This window comes from Mixophyes fleayi, chromosome 1 (assembly GCF_038048845.1).
Source record: "Mixophyes fleayi isolate aMixFle1 chromosome 1, aMixFle1.hap1, whole genome shotgun sequence".
In the NCBI taxonomy this organism is placed as follows: Eukaryota; Metazoa; Chordata; class Amphibia; order Anura; family Limnodynastidae; genus Mixophyes; species Mixophyes fleayi.
In genome coordinates this window covers 202017594-202040120 of record NC_134402.1, presented here as the reverse complement: position 1 = coordinate 202040120, position 22527 = coordinate 202017594, and the positions used below count along the sequence as shown (strand labels likewise).

General features: G+C 45.5%; 1 protein-coding gene across 1 annotated transcript in view; it reads right to left on the bottom strand.

Annotated features, from left to right (window-relative positions):
* Positions 1-22527, bottom strand: part of LOC142148180 (phospholipid-transporting ATPase IK-like) — a 460892-nt gene that overhangs the window by 53949 nt on the left and 384416 nt on the right. The window contains exon 23 of the mRNA XM_075204771.1: positions 6232-6455. Coding sequence (XP_075060872.1) covers positions 6232-6455 — 224 coding nt within the window. The remainder of the gene's footprint in view (positions 1-6231; positions 6456-22527) is intronic.

Genomic DNA, 22527 nt, shown 5'->3' with positions numbered 1-22527 from the left:
GACTGGTCTGTGGCAAAGAAAACGCCCAAGACTGGGGGTCACCCTGTAGAAGGGAAATAATAATCCCAACTCGTTGCTGCTCTGAACCGGAGGAGCGGGGTCTCATCCGAAAATAGAGCTTGCAGCTCTCCCTGAAGTTCCGAAACAAGGTTCTATTTCCGGAGAACCGATCCGGTAAATTCATTTTGGGCTCACAGATGGGATCTGGAGGAGATTGTGAAGCTTTTGTGGCTTCTTCTTGAACAGACATACGCTCAGCCAATCCCTGCATCATCTGATACAAAGACTCAACATGGCCTGCTAGGGTTTGTGCCGGAGACGGTGTGGATCCACTTGCATCCATCCTAATCTTGTCTCCGTGAGTGGGCCAGTTATAATGTTAGGAACCCCTCCAGCTGGCACAACACAACCCGGAGTCTACTCTGCCAGTCAGGTGTTCACTGGAGCCCCTGATGGTGGGGACAGACTGGGCTGCAGACTGACAGAGGGTCGTGAAGTGTGTACCGGCTGGGGAGAACCCAGGCAAGAAGAGTCAGGTCCACGCAGAGGTCAAAGGCCGGCAGCAGGTAACAGTAATGATGAACAAGCTGAGGTCAGAGGTCACAGGCAAAGTAGCAGAACGGGTAAACAAGCCAAGGATCAGGGTCACAGGAAACACAAGCGAAGTCCAATACGAAGCCAAGGGTCATACACGGGAAGTCAAACGTAGATACAGGATACAGGAACTGGAACAAGCAGGTCAGCAGACTGGAGCACAGAAGCTATAACCGGCAATGAGGCAGCAGACCTCATTGCCTTAAATACCCAGCTGAACCAATCACAGGTTGAACACACTCCTGCAGGTTAATAGAGCAGTCACTAATAGAGCCAATCAGGGCTTGTCCCTGGCCTGCACAGTTGCAGGCTAATGCCTGTAATTGCCTCCTATGATCTGCCCCTATTTAATTAGCCCACAGGCTGTAGAATCGCTGCGCCCGGCTTCCTCCTATTGCCGGGACGCAGCTCTGAAGCGTCTGCTGGTTGCCCCGGCAACGGCCGGGTTATGGCCGGAAATGACGTCCCGGTCGCCATGGCGACGGCCGGGACGCGGGTGAGTGAGTCGCGGCGGCTGGGCACTGCCGCGGCTCGTAACATCACCACAATATAATTTAAAAACCCTGAACTGGTCTGATTCGCACCAAAAAATGTACCTGGACTGCGTAGAGGAGTGGTCACCACAATATAATTTAAAAACCCTGAACTGGTCTGAATCGCACCAAAAAATGTACCTGGACTGCGTAGAGGAGTGGTCACCACAATATAATTTAAAAACCCTGAACTGGTCTGAATCGCACCAAAAAATGTACCAGGACTGCGTAGAGGAGTGGTCCCTACAATATAATTAAAAAACCCTGAATTGCTCTGAATCGCACCAAAAAATGTACCTGGACTGCGTAGAGGAGTGGTCACCACAATATAATTTAAAAACCCTGAACTGGTCTGAATCGCACCAAAAAATGTACCTGGACTGCGTAGAGGAGTGGTCACCACAATATAATTTAAAAACCCTGAACTGGTCTGAATCGCACCAAAAAATGTACCAGGACTGCGTAGAGGAGTGGTCCCTACAATATAATTAAAAAACCCTGAATTGCTCTGAATCGCACCAAAAAATGTACCTGGACTGCGTAGAGGAGTGGTCACCACAATATAATTTAAAAACCCTGAACTGGTCTGAATCGCACCAAAAAATTTATCTGGACTGCGTAGAGGAGTGGTCCCTACAATATGATTAAAAAACCCTCCACGGGTCTGAATTCCCAAAAAAAGTTTCTTGACTGCGTAGTGGGGTGGCCCCGGTACACAATTTTTTACCGGGGCCACAACATAATTAAAAAACCCTCCACAGGTCTGAATTCCACCAAAAAAGTTTATGGACTGCATAGTGTAGTGTTCCCCACAATATTATTTAAAAATTTTGCAGCAACAGTCAACGTTGTTTAATATCTGATACACCTCTATCTGGACTGCATAGTGGAGTGGCCCCGGTACTAAATTTGGTACCGGGGCCACAATACCTCCTCCAACTTCCAAGTGTAGTGTTTATAACATATAAAACAATACAGTAATTCTAGCACGTCAATACCTCTTGTTTTAAATAATGACAGGGCATTTTACCTTTGGTTTAATTTTTTGAATTTGTTGACATTTTGTTTTACTTTTTAAACATGGCAAACGACTGTTGAATGGTCACATAATGCCAAAAAAAGAGTTGCAAGATGGAATTGTCCTTGGGCCCCCCCACCCACCCTTATGTTGTTGAAATAGGACATGCACACTATAACAAACCAATCATTTCAGCGACAGGGCCTACCAAACAACTGTGGCTGAAATGATAGGTTTGTTTGGGCCCCCACACCAAAAAAGCTATTCATCTTCCCTGTACAAAATAAACAGGCTCTACTGAGGCAAGATGTCGTCCTCATCCTCAACCTCTGATTCCTCTCCCCCTACAGTGTGTACTTCCTCCTCATCACACATTATCAATTCGTCCCCGCTGGACTCTACAACCACAGGTCCCTCTGTGCTATCTGGAGGGCAGTGCTGTACTTCATTGAGGAATTGATTATTCATTTTTATAAACATCATTTTTTCAACGTTGTGAGGAAGTAACCTCCTTCGCCGCTCACTGACCAGGTTCCCCGCTGCACTAAAAACTCTTTCCGAGTACACACTGGAGGGGGGACAACCAGGTAAAATAGAGCCAGTTTGTACAGGGGCTTCCAAACTGCCTTTTTTTTCTGCCAGTAACAATATGGACTGTCTGACATGTCTATTTGGATGGTGTCAGCAGAATAATTCTCCACAATTTTTTCAATTGTGACAGCATCCAATGCAGCGACAGTAGACATGTCTGCAATGGTTGGCAGGTCCTTCAGTCCGGACCAGATGTTATCAGCATCCCCGCCAGCGGCTCTTTTAGGAAAACTGAGCTTTTTCCTCGCAGCCATAGATGTGGAAGAAAATGAGGGTGGAGCTGTTGGCATGTCACGGTCCTCTTCAGAGGACAATCTCCTGACCAGCAGGTCTTTGCACCGCTGTAGACTTGTGTCCGCCGGAAACAGAGACACAACATACGCTTTAAACCGAGGATCGAGCACGGTGGCCAGAATGTATTCCTCTGACTTTAAAAGAGTGACCACCCTCGGATCCTGGCAAAGCGTACGAAGGGCTACATCCACAAGAGCTACATGCTTGGTGTAATCGCAATGGTTTACCAGCTCCTCCCTCACTTTCTCCAGCTGCTTCTGCAACAGCCTGATCAGGGGAATCACCTGACTCAAGCTGGCAGTGTCGGAACTGACTTCTCGTGTGGCAAGTTCAAACGGCTGGAGAACCTTGCACAACACGGAAATCAGTCTCCACTGCGCTTGACTCAGGCGCATCCCCACTCCTTTGCCTATGTCGTAGGTGGCTGTGTAGGCCTAAATGGCCTTTTGCTGCTCCTCCATCCTCTGCAGCATATAGAGGGTGGAGTTCCAGCGCGTCACAACTTTTTGTTTGAGGTGATGGCAGGGCAGGGTCATGCTTTTTTGATGTGCCTCTAGTCTGCGGTAGGCACTGGCTGAATGCCGAAAGTGTCCAGCAATTTTGCGCGCCACCGCAAGCATCTCCTGCACACCCCTGTCACTCTTGAGGTAATGCTGCACCACCAAATAATAGTGTGGGCAAAACATGGGACGTGCTGGAAATTGCCCATATTTAATGCCCGCACAATGTTACTGGCATTGTCTGACACCACAAATCCCCATGAGAGTCTAAGTGGAGTAAGCCACTGGGAGATAATTTCCCTCAGTTTCTCTAATATGTTGTCAGCGTTGTGCCTCTTATTAAAGCCTGTAATACACAATGTTGCCTGCCTTTGCACGAGCAGCCATTTTGTAGATGCTGCTACTGATGCAGCTGTTGCTGCGGAAGGGGATGCATCTACTCAGTGGGCTGTCACAGTCATATAGTCCTTCGTTTGCCCAGAACCACTTGTCTACATGTCCGTGGTTAAGTGGACAGTGGGTACAACCGCATTTTTTAGAGCACTGAGAACACTTGATCGTACTTCTCTGTACATTTTTGGTATCGCCTGCCTAGTGAAGTGGAATCTCGATGGGATTTGGTACCGGGGACACAATACCTCCATCAACCCTCTAAATCCCACTCCACTGATGGCGGACACCGGGCGCACGTCTAACACCAACATTGCAGTTACAGCCGCAGTTATACGCTTTGCAATAGGGTGACTACTATCGTATTTTGTGGTCATGGCAAACGACTGTTGGACGGTCAATTGTTTTGTGAAAGACTTAGCGGTCTTACGACTTCCCCTCTGGGAAGATGACCGAATAACAGCAGCAACAGAAGCAGTGGCAGTAGTAGGCGTACCGCTGCAGGATTCCTCGGATGAATCCCGTATTGAAGAGGACTCAGTCTGGCTGCTGACTTGGGCTGCAGGACTGAATCTGATGGAGATTGTGGAGGAAGTTGACGAGGAGGGTGTTGCTGGTGTGTATCCAACTGGACCACTGAACTAACCACTGAACTATGAAGGTTATTCAGGTGACGTATAAGGGAGGATGTCACTAGGTGGTCAAGATCCTTACCCCTGCTTATTTGAGCTTTACATAAGCTACATATGGCCATACATTGGTTGTCCGGATTTGGATAAAGATAACTCCAGACCGAAGAGGTGCATTTTTTGGTCTTCTGACCAGGCATGACGATGGGCTTTTTCATCCCATGGACATCAGCTGTTTCCCCCCCTGGTGCCTTATTTTCAATAACCACATTACCATCCTCATCATCAAGTTCCTCCACAGCGCCAGCTACATCATCAATAGCCTCCTCCCGAGCCACCTCTTTCCGTACAGTGATGGGAAGGTCAGGCTTGACAACCACCAACACCCTTGGACTCGCCTTGGGGATTTGTGATAATTTCTCTTTAGAAGGCAAAGTTGTTTGCTGTTTTGTTGCTGACAGCATAACTCTCTTCAATTTTTTGTAGGGGGGGGAGGAGGAGGAGGGCTAAGATCCTTGGGTGAAGCTGAACCACTAGTCATGAACATGGGCCAGGGCCTAAGCCGTTCCTTGCCACTCCATGTCGTAAATGGCATATTGGCAACTTTACGTTTCTCCGCAGATGATTTTAAGTTTCTCTTTTTGCTACTTTTACTTAACTTGGGCTTTTTGGATTTTACATGCCCTGTACTAGGAGATTGGGCATCGGGCTTGGAAGACGACGTTGATGGCATTTCATCGTCTATGTCATGACTATTGGCAGCAGCTTCAGCATTAGGAGGAAGTTGGTCTTGATCTTTCCCTACTTTATCCTCCAAATTTTTGGTCTCCATTATATGTAGCACAAGATACTGCAGAATGTGTGAACTTGGTAATATTGCAGTACCAATGGACTTATACTGCTGGATTGGTTTTGCAAATTTTGTTATAATTACTTTTTTTTTTATAATTTTTTTTTAATTTTTTAAACACTTGGGAATAATGGGGAAATAACTATGCCCTTAGAAGCACAGAGCACAGGACACAACACCACTGGACTGAACAGGACACAGCACAGGACCCAGCAGCACCACTGAACTCAAAATTGACAGAGCACAGCACACAGCACCACTGGACTGATACTGCAGAACACAGCACAGCACAGAACTAAACAGCACAGCACGAGATCTACCAGAACAGAGGACCACCTAACACACCCTCCCTCTACCCTGATCAATGCCCGAGTGAAGATGGCGGCGACTAGCGGGGAATTTATAGGATCCGAGTATCGCGAGATCCGACAGCGGGATTATGACTCCGAGCCTCGGTTTCAGGTTTTCATTTGGCGCCAATACCCGGATCTGTCTCGGATCCGACTCAGATCGGAAACGTTCGGGTGGGCTCGGATTCAGGAAATCCGAGTGCGCTCATCTCTACTATATGTGTACTGAATAAATTTGCTTTAACTGCACAGGGCATGTGGAGGAGGAGAGGTCACACAGTGAATTAATATTTTGCAGCACAGTTTAGTATTGCTCCTGGGGAACTCAGCTAATGAGAAGACATTTGTGCATTTAGGCTTTGTCACCTATTACTAAATCATTGTCAATTTTGAAAACTGGTGGATGCACCACCCTCACCACCATATCTTGAGCTGTCTGCACCCATATGATGATTTCAGTTGGCATATTTCTTGGTACTCACCAGAGCAGAGAAGCCATTGAACAACCCAAACCAAACGTTGTGGATTAGACTGGCAAATGTCTTGTAGTTGTAAAAGCACAAAAACTTTGAAAAACGGATATAGGACAAACGTCCATGGAAAAAAAGTAATTGTTGAAGATAGGAAAATTGAGCTATTGCAAAGTCACTGGCGAGAACAGCTTGGAGGCCTTCTTTTCCAATGATGCCAACACCGACATGAGCAGCTGTAAGACAAGTTAAATTTGACAGCAATATAATTAATGAAATGTTATGTAAATTCTCTAGACAGATAGTTGCATAGTTTGTAAGGTTGAAAAAGACAAAAGTCACTGTAGTTCTACCTTAATGGATTCTAATTGTGTTAATCAAGAGGAAAACATAAACCCCCAAAACTTACAATCGGTAACATTTAATAACAGACTTAAACGTAATATCCTTCAGAGCTATAAAACAAATCACATTTTTATTAACAACTTACCCACTAAGTTTTGTGAATTCAAATTAGCTGTTAATAATTGCTTTTTAGCAAAAAGTAAAAAATTCAGTACACTGTAAAACATAGTAAATGCACTTAAATTGTCCAACTTCCAAGCTATGCAGTTTCATATACACTATGCCTCATACAGACAGACAGAATTTTAAAGTTTTTCATGCACATTGTCAAAGAATTTGATATGAATAGTAGAAGTGAGCAGTTCGGGTTCGATTAAATCTGAGATATTTAGTTTGTACATGGAAATTCCTGCTCACTTCAGATGTGAATGCGCGACAAAAGCGCACTTTAGAAGCAATGAGCAACATAGCCTTGTTAGGGAAATTGGAAAGCTACAGTATCTGGCATTGTCAACAGTAGGCTAGATATATGCTTTGAAGGAAGCTGGGGGTCATCTTAAACAGCAGATTGTGGAATAGATATGGAGAAGTGAGTATGTGGACATATTTTGTTTACTTTATTTGGAATCTTTTAACTTGTATTGAGCAGAGAGGAAAGCGAGTAGAAAAGAGGAAGAAGATAGAATGTGTTATAGAATGATTATCAGGACATTTGGGAATTGGTCCCAGGACTTTGTTTTTGTGGCCAGTGTAATTGGGGAGAGAGGCCGTAAAGCTGCTTAGCTCTATTCGGCTATATGGATAGCAATGGGGTAGGCCTATAGGGCATTCAGAGGAACAAGCACGGCTGTGATATGATGAGCATTTCAGGTTATGAAAAGGATCCCATCCAGATTGGGATAATCTGGATATTGGTTTATGGAGGAGGTGCTGTTTACCTGCGAAGGGCTGCCAGGGCCAGCCAATGCTTCAGGGCCATAGGCCAAAAGAAGAACATGTTGACTGTTCAATGATGGTCAATATTAGCAGGTCTCTTATGTAAATTTGTACATGCATATGCATCAGTCATCACTATCAGTTGACACTTACACCTGCCCTGCAGCTGATGCAAGTAATACAGCTACAAAAAATGTACCTCAGAATTGCCCAGAGCTTGAATTGGACGAATGTACATTGCCTACCTGTGTCCAGCCCTTCCCTCCCCTGCTCTGCCCTTTGAAACGTAGGCAGCCAGAATTGCCATTTGCATTTGGACATGAATTGCATGCAATAAATTCAGAGCTGAGTTCAAGGCGTGGGAAGCCCCCATGTTCTACATAGGACCGTAAAAGCTCATTTTGCACTGAAAGCTCTTCAGAGCTAGTTTTGCGCCGTCTATCAGGTTTTTTGTTTTGCCAAGAATCTATGGATATATTACAGAATAAAACCCTTGATGTAGGTGAGGAAATAAAGAGGCTAAATGAAAGTTGTGTAGGGGTGTTTTTATTTTAAATAAAAAATGCTTACAATGATATCGATTTACATTTTTTCTCAGTGTACTACAGCATTCCCTGGCAACCATGGGTATATATAGTACATATAGTGTGTATAGTGCATAAAGTACTACAAGTGCCAGCATGTCCAGAAACTTAATGGCAGCCTGGATATGCTGATACCTGCTGTGCCCCAGGGACAAAATAGATTTATAAACTTGAACAATATTACCCCACACCCACCGCCCCAGGAGTGTGGGATAATCCCTAGTGCTATTTACTGTTTTTTTACTGTATTACCGGTATTAAAGGTTTAAATCTAATTCTTTATGTTGACATTGTGACTGTCGACTTCACAACCTGTTGACACTCACAATGTCGACATTTTAACTGTCGTCTTAAGGTTTATCAAAATAACACAAATGGTGAAACAGATCACCTGAAAGGGGTTGTTTAATGAGGCACTCCAGTCCGTTAAGGAGTATAAGAACAAAATTTTATTAAAGGTTTTCTTTAAAACAGATTACCAGGTATCACTAAGGTCGATGAATTATTAAAATAGAAAGAGTGATAAAGAATGAAAAACAAGTGAAAGGATTCTAGCTTTCATTTATTTAGTACCTTCTACAAAATGACAACTAGAATCTGATTGGTTGCTATAGGCAACATCTCCACTTTTTCAAACCCGCAGCTTAGTAAATCTTGCCCACTGTGTCAACTGAAAGTGTTGTTACACAATGTAACAACACTTTAAGTTGACACAGTGTATCTATATATGTGTGGAATAAATAAACTTTAGTTATTTTTGTATTATAAGATACAGTGTCCATATTAATAGGTATTTTTCCCATTTTATAATTATACCAAGTGTTACAATTAATTCATTACCGGCTTCCCGGAAGGGTTATTTTAATTTCCTTTCACTTGTTTTTCATTCTTTATCACTCTTTTTATTTTAATATTTCGCCGACCTTAGTGATACCTGGTAATCTGTTTTTAAGAAAACCTTTAATAAAATTTTGTTCTTATACTCCTTAATGGACTGGAGTGCCTCATTAAACAACCCCTTTCAGGTGATCTGTTTCACCATTTGTGTTATTTTGATATAGCTTTTGGTTGGGAGAGCACCCCCTCATACCTAATTGCCACATAAATATTTTTTCCTTAAGGCTAATATGGTGAGGAAGTCCTAACCTTCGAGCGAGATGGATTTGCTCGTCTTAAGGTTTATGTCGACATTCTGACTGTCTCACTTATGGTGTCGACATGTTCATTGTCGACATACAGACTGCATCCCATATACACACTTCCCCTGACAAGTGCCATCCCACGTGTGCAGACAGAAGAGTCTGCATCCTACACTATACAGGTCAGTAGTCTGGATGGAAGAAGTGTGAGTAGGATGGTGTTGGGTGAGGAACATAGACTATTAATTCAATGAGGGGCTGGTTGGAGGTAAAGAGGGTTACTTATAATATGTAAACACTACTTAATGTTGATAACAAGAAATTGAAAAAGGATAATAGTTGCATACTTAAATTGAAGCACAATGAATAAATTTCCAGTCTCAATGTCAATATAAAAATGTCTTTCTCTGTCTCAATTCTAAGACAGAGGAGAGGCATAGATGAATTTTGTAGATAGTTTGAACCTAATGTTACTCATAGTACCGTAGGTAAATATATATTCTCCCCAATCCAAATCGATAGGATGGTCCTCGAAAGGATAGAAACAAACCATCCACTTTCTTGCAAATGTATGTATATAATACATTCGTGCTGATACTTATCCGTGTGGATTGTCACTGCAGGTGTTTAATGGCATAAACTCCACCCAGCATATGGAGAGGAAAAAAACACACGCATAGTGTAATACCGTTGATAAATATTAACATAAAAGACAATGTGCATTTATTTCACTCACATTAAAAACATAAAATTGTGTAAGAATAAACACTTCCTTGACAATTCCATACATAGACATACAGAGATCCAAACCAGATGTATAGAGGTATAAGGCATCCACAATACAAACAGCGCCCGTCCGGAAAAGAGCTGCTAGATCTGGAGCATGAATATCACTCTGTAATTCTCATAAATAGTATTATATCTTAACCATCAATGCACCAACGCGTTTCAACTCATAAATGAGTCTCTCTCAAGGTGGCAGAGGAAGTGGAAGGAAACATTTTTTAAAGATGTCTCTGGCCAATCAGGTTCCACATGGCAATTAACCAGTGTAAATACAAAGAAACCTCTTCCAAACTTACAAGAAAAATGCAGAAAATATAAAACGACATAACTTATTGGTTAAAATTGCTTTAAAGGAAAGCACTCTTAAGGAAATTTCATCTAGGGGATTCTTTAGGTACGATTTATACATAGGGTGCAGAACTACTTTTTGTGATCAGAAGAATAAAATTGCCTCTTTTGAAGTTAATGGGTGAAGTTGTGAGAGCCGGGACCAGTGTTGCTAGGTTGCATTCCCAGCTGGGGGGCGATGCCTTGGTGACATCATCGGGCAACACACGAATCACACAACGCCAAGCCATAACACTGCCCCCAGTATCCTGCCGGCTTTTCAAACAGGAGAATCCCTAGTCTCCTCTCCCTTAAGTTTAGCCCCAGGCCGGATCCACAGCCACTAGCCCTAGGCCGATCCACAGTCACTGCTCACAGGCCTGATTCACAACCACAGGCCACCGCCACTGCCCACAGCCACTGCCGACAGGTCACAGCCACTGCCCACAGGCCTGATTCACCGCCACTGCCCACAGGCCTGATTCACAGTCACAGACCTGATTCACAGCCACAGGCCATAGCCACTACCCCTAGGCATCAAACTCAGCCCCTTGGCCTCCCTAGGTCCCTCGGCCTGTACCCCCTACCCCAGGAACTCCTAAGTAGGCCACTGCAAACCTAATGCCGCAGTGAATGTGTTTTATTGTATCACCTAGTGTTTATACGCTGTATTGTAACTGCATACTGTACCCTCTCCCTCTATCTCTATTGTCCTCTTGGTTGTATAATTGCTGTGTTGTGTATCTTTCGTTGCGGATTGTGCATGCCAAATATTTGTCAAGGTTGAGTGCTCAAACGAATTTAGAAACGTAGCAGCAGTTATAATAGGAACAGCCTAGATAGTCTGTGCTCTGTTTACAGGGATCGGTCAGCAGACAAGGACACTGTAGCAGGGACAGAGGAAGTCGCCGTAGTTTCACCCCACCCCTTTACAGCAAAACGAGTGTCCGGCATACGAGACAAGGGGCTCTCTCCCCTGTTGCGTTCTGGTATTCTGACATCCCCCCACCCCATTCTGCGCAGACACCGTCAAGGAGAAGGGAGACTCTCCAGAGGACGACCAGAGCAGTGTGTAGTGCAAGTGTAAGTTCCTTTCCCGTTCTAGGTCCCCATCCATGACCCCACCTTACATTTTGGCGTAGCTGGCAGGATGGACCCCATAACGAAGAATGCCCAAGAAGCAGCAATGATCAGAGCAACAGTACCAGCAGGTCCATGCATCTGATTGATCCCCTGCCTACTTCTCAGCAGGGATGTTCTTGGCTCAGTTGCTGAAATTTGATGGGCATAATATGATGTTCTCCGATTGGCGAGAGAGGGTTAGCGGAGCAGCCCGCCTCTACCAGGTAACTGGAGGGCTCACTGGAAGGTGAAATGAATGTTCAAGTTGTTTGTGTTAATATATTCAATAAATGCCTCCATTTCGGATGGAGTACCTGTACATATACATAGACAATCGTCAATGTAGCGATGCCATGTATGTATTTTATCCAAAAAGGGGTTATTATTCCAGACCGTATTTTCTTCCCAGTGGGCCATAAACAGGTTTGCGTAACTGGGCGCAAATTTAGCGCCCATAGCTGTCCCGCGAACCTGTCTATAGTATGACCCACTGGACCAGAAATAGTTATGTTGTAGTACGAAATGGATGCTGTCAAGGAGAAAGTCAATTTGTTCCTGAGCAAGATCTGATTCTTTCTCCAGAATCTTCTTCACATGACTGCATCCTGAGTCATGGACAATAATAGTATACAGCGATGTTACATCGTATGTAATGAGTATATAGTGTTCTTCCCATTTGACATTTTTGAGTATATTCAGGACATGTCCAGTATCCTTTAGATAGCTCTTTTGCTTCTTAACCAACGGTTGTAAAAAAAAAAGTCAATGTAGCTCGAAAGGTTGCTTGTAAGGGACCCTATCCCTGAAACGATAGGTCCACCTGGTGGATTACCAAGGCATTTGTGCAGTTTTGGAAGTATATATATATAACCGGTAGTCGAGGATATTTAATGGATAAATAACCATATTCCTCTTTACTTAAAATGCCTAGGATGGCTGCCTTATCCAGGAGCGACTCAAGTTCTTTTTAGTAGCTTTTTGTAGGGTCCCCTAAGAGAATTTAATTGGTGTCCCTATCATCGAGCTGACGCTTTAGTTCAGCTTCATACTTGCATTTATTCAGAACAGCAATTCCGCCTCCTTTATCCGCGGGTTTGATAATTCGTTCATTGTCTTTCTCAAGTAGTTCAATAGCCTTCCTTTCGTAGCGTGTGATGTTGTAACGCACATCTTTCCCTGCTGTAATTTTTTCCAAATCCCTCAAAAAAGTTTTTGAAACACATTGATAAAGGGTCCCTTGATATGGCCAGGATAAAATGTAGATTTGGGTTTAAATTCGGTATGTTGATATTCCGATATTTTCTCTTCAGTAGTGTATTCCTTATTAGATTTGACACTTTGTGCAAAAAACTTTTTAAGGGTCATCCTCCTAATGAATTTATGGACGTCAATATAAGTGTCAAATTTATTGAGCTGACTGGTGGGGGCAAACTTCAGACTTTTGCTAAGGATGCTTGTCTGTAAATTCATCAGACTTTTCTCGCTAAGATTGAAAATGCCTTTATTTGGAGATTTTAACATCTTATTTTGGGTCTTGCCCCCTAGGTTTTTGTCCTCCTCTCTTTCCTCTATATTTGTTGAACTCCTTCTCCTTTTTTGACATTGGAGCTTCTCTCCATTTGTATCTTTGTTCCATGGAGATACAATCTCCTTGGCTAGGTCCTAATACCTAATAGAAACCGGATTACAGGTCACCACCATGTCTGAACAGTGCTTCCGGCAACACTATGCTCTTCTGCAGGCGCCACAGGTGGAGACCTGGGTGACTGAGAGCGGCGAACAACCTTCCCAATTCAGTGGTCGGAGTGGTGTGGATGGATGTGGAGCTCTTTGGACAGTCGTGGTTGTGGTCGGCTCTGATCTCAACCATGAATCAGTCATCGTGGGGATGAACATCCTGCACAGACTGGACAGAGTATTGACCCAGGAGAAAGGCCCGCACTACTGGAGGCAATTGGCGGTCCAAAAGTCAGTACAACAGGCGCTTCAGAGTGTGGTTCAGCGTTGTGGAGCAAAACCCACCATGGAGCCAGGACCCCTTGGGTTGATTAGGACCAACCACAAGCAGACGTTAAAGGTGCCCGCTCGGCACAAGGTGTTGTGGAGAAGGCAGCGAGCATTCTAGCAACACGAAGAGGAATTTGGGTGCACCACCAACCTAGAGCACGAGATCCACATGGGAGACGCTGCACCCATTCGATTATTGGTACCTCCTAAACTCTATCAGGAGGTGAATAACATGTTGAAACAGATGTTGGACAACCAGGTGGTTGCAGAGAATGAGTCCGTGGGCTGCCCCCATCATGCTAGTGTGCAAGAAGGACGGGACTTTGCGCTTCTGCGTGGATTATCGTCGCCTCAACAGCTGCACCGTAAGGGATGCGTACCTGTTACCCCGCATTGAGGAGTCCCTGGCTGCCCTCGGGCGCGCTCGGTACTGCTCCACTTTGGATTTGGCGAGTGGATATTGGCAAATCCCTCTAGTGGAAAAGGATCGGGAGAAGACGGCATTCGTAACGCCCATGGATCTGTTCGAATTCCTTTGAATGCCTTTCGGACTCACCAATGCACCAGCCGCCTTCAATGGATAATGGAGCGATGCTTGGGTGATCTTAACTTTGATGCCATCTTGATTTACCTTGATGACATCATTGTATTTGCCCCGTCCCTGGCGCGCCTGAATCTGGTTTTATAACGGCTAGAAGGGTTTGGTCTATAACTGACGCAGAGGAAGTGTCACCTCCTAAAGTCCAGCTTAGAGTACTTGGGCCACCTTGTGTCTGGGGAAGGAGTGCAGCCTACCACAGGCAAGGTAACAGTGGTCCAAGACTGGAAAACACCCACTACCATAACGGAGTTACGTGCCTTTCTTGGACTCAGAGGAGCCACAGCGGGAGCAAAGAACCACACTGTCGGATGGGGCACCGCCCAGGAGATAGCATTCAAACAACTGAAAGAGGAGTTGGTAAAGGCCCCAGTGTTGGCTAATGTTGAAAAATCATTTGTTCTCTACACCGAAGGAAGCCTCCGCGGACTAGGGGCTGTCCTCGCCCAAGTGCAAGACAGGAGGGAGAGGGTGATCGCCTATGCCAGCAGAAGCTTGCGGGAGTCTGAAAGGGAACCCAGAGAACTACAGTTCCTTCAAGTTGGAGATCTTGGTGGTGGTCTGGGCTGTGACAGAGAAATTTGCGGAATACCTCACACTGGCCACGTTTTAGATTGTCACTGACAACAACCCCCTAGCCTACCTGGAAAACGCTCATCTAGGAGTCTTGGAGCAACGGTGATTAGCCAAGTACCAATAAAAGATTCGCTACTGTCCCGGTAAGCAGAATGGAAATGCTGATGCCCTTTCCCGCTTCCTAGTGGAGGCCCCAGCGGGATGTGGAGACAAAGAACGGTAGGAGATTGAGATCATGGATCTCACCCGAATAGAGCCCATGCCTCATACCCATCTGGAGGAGACCACCAATACAGTACATACCATCACAGTGAAGAAGACTGTCTCGGAGTGGGCTCAAGAGCAAGGGAGGGATGCCAACATCCAGATCATCAGACAGTGGAAGCTGGAGGGGCACTGGCCTTCTACGAGTGAGCAGAGTCGTCTGACTTCAATGGGCCGGAGACTGTTGCATAACTGGGACCAGTACAAAGTGCGGGAAGGAGTATTATACCAGTGTGCATATCTAGAACAGGAGTGCTGCCTGGTGTGGCAAATCATGGTCCTGGTGAGCGCAGCGAAACAGCTGGTTGTGGAGGACCACATTCAAGGAGCAGGGCGCAAGCAAGACGTACCACTGACTCCAGAGGCAATTCTTTATGCGTGGATTGCAGGATGTGGCAGAAGAGGTCTGCAGGCAGTGCCGGCCCTGTGGCCTAGCAAAGTACCTGGAACAACGAGCACCCATGCAGACCATTGTGACCAGCCAACCCCTGGAGATTCTGATGTTAAATTATGTATTAATCAGGGAGTCCGTCAGCGGTCACCAATATGCCCTGGTGATGACAGACCACTTCACAAGGTTCACGCAATAAGACCGCTGTCAAAGCCATCACTGAGCAGTTCCTCAGGTGGTATGAGTGCCCATAGCGGATCCACTCCGATCAAGGCGCTTGCTTCCAAGGGCGGATGATAAAGGAGCTACACCGGATTTATGGCATCAAACAGTCTCGGACTACCCTGTATCATCACCAAGGGAATGGAGCATGCTAGAGGTTTAACCGGTCCCTGCTGCAGATGTTGCGGACCTTGGATAAGCGACACAGGTGGCCAGACTTTGTACAAGAGATGGTGTGGATTTACAACAACTGCGTGCACCATACCACAGGGTACACTCCATACTTCTTACTGTTCGGTCACTCGGGCAGGGAGATGCGGGACCTGTCACTCACTCCCCCGGAATATGAAAAAGTATGGAACCCGACCAGCTGGATGGAACCCGGCCAGCTGAATGGAAGAGCAGCGACAATGATTGGGGCAAGCCCACAACGTGGTTAAGAAGTAGATGCAGTCACGTGTCCACCAAGGTCAGGCGGCTGCCACAGCTGGTCCAGTCCTTGTGGGCCAGAGCGTGCTGGTCCGGATGAAGAGGCCAGGCAACAAGTTGAGTGGGCGCTGGGAGGTGATGGCGCATGTAGTCCGGAGGTGCGTGTATACAGATGGACCAGTGTATGAGGTGGGGCCTAAACATGGAGATGGACGGATGAGGGTACTACACAGGAACATGCTGTGACCCTGTTTATTCGAGGAACCATACTCAGCGGTACCAACAGTGGAAGGCCCGGCCGACCCACCCGTGGAGATGGCGGACTTCTGGTTTGTTTCCCCACCCGTTGATGATGTGCCGAATCCTCTCCCTGTCGAGAATGCAATCATCCAGGTCTCTCTCCCAGTCCCAGTAGGAGACAGTCCCACCTGCCCCCTTCCCACCACCGAGCTTCCCAGAAGATCCTAGAGGGTGAACTTGGGCTGCCACAGTAACCGGTATGCAGATTATGTGTGGTCGTGCCCTCTCTTTGTAGGGTGAAGCAGGGGGGAATGTTAGAGCCGGAACCAGTGTTTGCTAAGTTGCATTCCCAGCTGGGGGGCGATGCTTTGGTGACATCATCGGGCAACACACCAATCATACAACGCCCAGCCATAGATCCGCCCCCGGTATCCTGACAGGCTTTTCAAACAGGAGAAGGAGTGAGAAGAAAGGAACAGTTTATTGTGGGACACAGAGAGATAGCAGCAGCAGCAGCAGCAGCGAGAGCAGACACAGCAAACAGTGGACACTGAGAGCTGAAGTGTTGTCCTGCAGAGAAATGGAAAAACAGTATTGAAGGAATGCCCCAATACCAGCAGCCACAAGAAGAAGCTTATACAGCCGGTCCACAGGAGAAAGAAGCAGTAGCAGAGCTCTCAGCGACCAGGAAGGAACAGGTAAGTGCTCTTTGTGTGTGTGTGTGACCCAGCATAGTTCCAGGCCTCCTCCTTTAGCTTCCATCCCTAGCCTCCTAACCCTTAGGCCAGCCATCCCTAGTCTCCTCTCCCTTAAGCTTAGCCCCAGGCTGAATCCACAGCCACTATCCCTAGGCCGGATCCACAGCCACTAGCCCTAGGCCGGATCCACAGCCACTGCTCACAGGCCTGATTCACAGCCACTGCTAACAGGGCTGATTCACCGCCACTGCCCCCAGACCTGATTCATAATCACAGGCTAGATTCACAGCCACAGGCCATAGCCACTACCCCTAGGCCTCACCCTCAGTCCCTTGGCCTCCCTAGGTCCCTCAGCCTGTACCCCCTACCCCAGGAACACCTTAGTAGGCCCCCTAGCCCAATGCCATAGTGAGTGTGTTTTATTGTATCGCCTAGTGTTTATACACTGTATTGTAACTGCATACTGTACCCTATCCCTATTGTCCTCTTGGTTGTATCATTGTTGTGTGGTGTATCTCTTGTTGCGGATTGTGCATGCCAGATAGTTGTCAGTGTTGGGTGTGCAAGTGAGTTTAGAAATGTAGCAGCAGTTAGAATAGGGACAGCCTAGGTAGGGAGTCTGTGCTCTGTTTACAGGCATCTGTCAGCAGACAAAGACACTGTAAGAGCCCAGCCAGTGAGAACCCCCTGGAGTAGCAGGGACAGAGGGAGTCGACATAGTGGACCAGCTTCCGTGAGTATAGCCTGGCAAGGGCTGTTCCCCGTGGTGCACTCACCTTGCGGAACTGTCCTCACCGCCTTTCCCCCCACCACTTTACAGCAAGATGAGTGCCCTGTATATGAGACAACGGGCTCTTTTTACCATGTTGCGTTCTGGTTAGAGATGGGCGGGTCCGGTTCTCCAAACCCACCCGAACTTTGGGTATCCGAGTACCGAGCTGAGCAGCTCGGTACTCTCCCGCCCATTCCGAATCCAAATCGAGGCCGAACGTCATTGTGACGTCGTCGGATCTCGGGACTCGGTTCTCGCGATACTTCAACTTTATAAATACACGCCTCCACAGCAATCCATCGCCATTTGACAGAGGGAGAGAGCAGGGTGTAGTCATAGGCTAATTAGAGCAGGGACAGAGAATACAATATTGTTCTTGCAATTGCTCTAACCAAAATCGCTAGTGCAGAGAGGAGGATAGAGGTTTATTATTTTTTCTTCATATTTGGCACTCCCCAGCGCTTTTGGGGTGTCCCCCATAATTGTACATTAATATTTCTGGCTGTCAAAAGTCATATCTGTCAGCAGTATCTACTAAATAATTTGTAGCACACCTCAGTGCTTTTGGGGTGTCCTCCCTAATTGTGCATTAATATTTCTGGCTGTCAAAAGTCATATCTGTCAGCAGTATCTACTAAATAATTTTTAGCACTCCTCAGTGTTTTTGGGGTGTCCTCCCTAATTGTGCATTAATATTTCTGGCTGTCAAAAGTCATATCTGTCAGCAGTATCTACTAAATAATTTTTAGCACTCCTCAGTGCTTTTGGGGTGTCCTCCCTAATTGTGCATTAATATTTCTGGCTGTCAAAAGTCATAACTGTCAGCAGAATCTACTAAATAATTTTTAGCACTCCTCAGTGCTTTTGGGGTGTCCTCCCTAATTGTGCATTAATATTTCTGGCTGTCAAAAGTCATATCTGTCAGCAGTATCTACTAAATAATTTTTAGCACTTCTCAGTGTTTTTGGGGTGTCCTCCCTAATTGTGCATTAATATTTCTGGCTGTCAAAAGTCATATCTGTCAGCAGTATCTACTAAATAATTTTTAGCACTCCTCAGTGTTTTTGGGGTGTCCTCCCTAATTGTGCATTAATATTTCTGGCTGTCAAAAGTCATATCTGTCAGCAGTATCTACTAAATAATTTTTAGCACTCCTCAGTGCTTTTGGGGTGTCCTCCCTAATTGTGCATTAATATTTCTGGCTGTCAAAAGTCATAACTGTCAGCAGAATCTACTAAATAATTTTTAGCACTCCTCAGTGCTTTTGGGGTGTCCTCCCTAATTGTGCATTAATATTTCTGGCTGTCAAAAGTCATTTCTGTCAGCAGTATCTACTAAATAATTTTTAGCACTCCTCAGTGTTTTTGGGGTGTCCTCCCTAATTGTGCATTAATATTTCTGGCTGTCAAAAGTCATATCTGTCAGCAGTATCTACTAAATAATTTTTAGCACTCCTCAGTGTTTTTGGGGTGTCCTCCCTAATTGTGCATTAATATTTCTGGCTGTCAAAAGTCATTTCTGTCAGCAGTATCTACTAAATAATTTTTAGCACTCCTCAGTGCTTTTGGGGTGTCCTCCCTAATTGTGCATTAATATTTCTGGCTGTCAAAAGTCATAACTGTCAGCAGAATCTACTAAATAATTTTTAGCACTCCCCAGTGGTTTGCGCTCAGAATGGATTCAAAGCAGTCCACATATGATCTAAATGAGCAACCAGGTTCTGTCACCAGTCCTGATGTTAGTGTTCCCAGTACGTCATCTGGCCAAGGTGATGTCAAACAACAGAGTGTTTTCAAATTAGTGCAAAAAACAAAAACCAAAAAAAATTTTACTGTATTGAAGCGAAAAAGAAGTGTAACTGAGCTAAAGTTAAGTGACGATAAAAAAAAAATTGCAAGCATGCCATTCTACACACGCAGTGGCAAAGAGAGAATGAGGCCTTCACCTTTGGCTATTAGTGGCAGATCCCAAAAAGTTACCCAGCCTACAATTGGTGCACAACTACTGTTACGCGTCAAAGCCGAGCTGCAAGATAACAGTGAGGCATTACAGGATAATATTTGCTCTGATTCACAAATGACAACAATCCCTGTGGAGAGTCCATCCAACAGTGGGATGTCTAATCGTGAGCATTCTGCTGATGTGTGCCTTAATAGCCCGAGTGTAGCCGGTGATACCCAAATTGAGGATGCCACTTTGGAATTAGAAGAGGATGAGGGGGAGATTTGTGTAGGCGACGAGGGCGCTAATGAGGATGTTGATGAGGATGAGGTTGTTTGTGTAAGTCCTGCACCAGTGGCAGCAGTTCTGGCACGTGACAAGAAAAAGGCCATTGTCATGCCTGGGCATAAAACAAAAAAATCCACTTCTTATGTGTGGAATTATTTCTACCCAAATCCAGACAACAATTGTATAGCCATTTGTAGTGTATGTGAAGCCACAGTCAGTCGAGGGAGGGACCTTAACCATCTTGGAACCTCGTCTATGTTACGCCATTTAACGAGAGTTCATGGCAAAGTGTTGGGAAAAGCTGAAAGTTCTTCCCAAAAGAATACAAGCACTCCCTCATCAGCTAAGACCCTCCGCTCACCGACATACCGACGGCTACAAAATACACCCACCACACCATCCTCATCAATATCCTCAGTAGCGCTCGGAGTTAGCCCGGCATCCCACTTAAGGCTGGATGACTCCGGCACTATTATTGATTCCTCTGAAGAAAGCGTTAGTCCTGCTGCTGCTGTTGCTGCTGCTGGGGGTGAATCGTCATCCCAGAGGCAGGTGAATAAAATGAGCAGTCCTACATTTCAGCAATTAACTGTGAAACAATCATTTGCGAGGGGAAGCAAATATGACAGCAGTCACCCAGTCGCCAAGCGAATCACAGACGCCATGGCTGCAATGTTAGTGTTAGATCTGCGTCCAATCTCCACAATAAACGCAGCTGGTTTTTCACAGTTAATTGAGGTTTTGTGTCCGCGTTACAGAATTCCATCGCGACACCATTTCTCCCGTAAAGCTATTCCACAACTATACCAAAAAGTGTGTAAAAATGTAGAGATTGCGCTGAAAAATGCCATTCTGCCCACTGTTCACTTAACCACAGATATGTGGACAAGTGGAAGTGGCCAAACCAAAGACTATATGACTGTGACAGCCCACTGGGTTGGTCATTCACCTTCACCAGCAGGAACAGCAGCAGCATGTACACCACTACGTAACATTTGTCACAGGCAGGCCACTCTTTGTATCACCGGCTTCACTAACAGGCATACGGCTGACAATTTGTTACGCAAACTGAGAGATGTGATTGATGCATGGCTTATACCACTCGGACTCTTCCCAGGGTATGTCATTTCAGATAACGCCAACAATATAGTGCGAGCATTACAGCTGGGTGATTTCCAACATATTCCCTGTTTTGCTCACACCATCAACTTGGTGGTGCAGAGCTTCCTATGAAATAACCGTGAGGTGCAGGAGATGCTTTCGGTGGCCCGTAAAATTTCAGGCCATTTCAGGCATTCAGCCACAGCATGTAGGAGATTACAGCAGCTCCAAGAGCAGTTTAACTTGCCCTGCCACCAACTTAAGCAAGAGGTGGTAACTCGGTGGAATTCCACCCTGTACATGCTTCAGAGGATGGAGGAACAGCGCAAAGCCATCCAAGCATATTGCACAAGTCATGACATTGGGAAAGGAGGGGGGATGTATTTCACTCTTGCACAGTGGGGAATCCTTTCAGTGCTGTGCAAGGTGCTGAAACCATTTGAAGTTGTGACATGTGAGGTCAGTGCTGACTCTGCTAGTTTGAGCCAAGTCATTCCTTTAATTAGACTATTGGAAAAGCAGCTTGAGAAAATGAAGGAGGAGCTGAAAGCAAGCAATTCAGCAAAGTATGTTGGCCTTGTCGATCAAGTACTTAATTCGCTTCACAATGATCCTCGAGTTATTAAGATCTTGAACTCGGATCAGTACGTTTTGGCCACTGTGCTTGATCCAAGGTTTAAAACCTACATTGAGTCTTTACTTGTAAATGAGCGAGATGTGAACTTTTGCAAGGAGCTATTGCTCAGCAAGTTGGCCGCTGAACTGGGCCTCGGCTTGACGACGTGTCCTCCTTCACTTTCTCAAGCTGTTGCTCGTAAAAAATTAAATTTCCAAAAAAGAAGCAGGGAAGACACAGGGGGCAGACGAGAACAATTTAACATCTGGGCTGGTTTGAAGGATTTTTCAAAAAAATTGTCACTTTGCCCATAACTCCATCCAATATGAGTATAAACATGCAAAGGATGGTGGAGGATTACTTTCAAGAGGTAGTTGATATGGAAATGTCAGACAGTCTCTTTCCTTACTGGGAAGAAAAGCAGGCCATTTGGAAACCCATGTACAAACTTGCTTTGCAATACCTAAGCTGCCCACCCTCCAGTGTGTACTCTGAACGAGTGTTCAGCACAGCAGGGAACTTAGTCAGTGATCGCCGTAGAAGGTTACTTCCCAAAAATGTGGAGAAAATTATGTTTATAAAAATGAACTACATCTTCCACGAGGAAGGCCTTCACCATCCAAGACATCCAAGCACTGACTGTTCTCTAATGGCGGATTCAAGCGGCGATGAATTGATAGTCTGTGATGATGACGTACACACTGATGAGGGTGAGGATTAAGCTGAAGATGATGCCGATAACATCTTTTTAAAACTTTCTATGTAAGTGTAGGGTGCAATCTACCCCCAAAGAGGAAAGGGACTTGTGGCATTTCCATATCACATACCATCTTGAAAGGCTGCTGTTAGGGCAATTTATCCTTAAGGGTAGGGTGTCACAGACAGAGTGACCCTAAACTGGCTTTGTCCATTTTTCATAATATTGT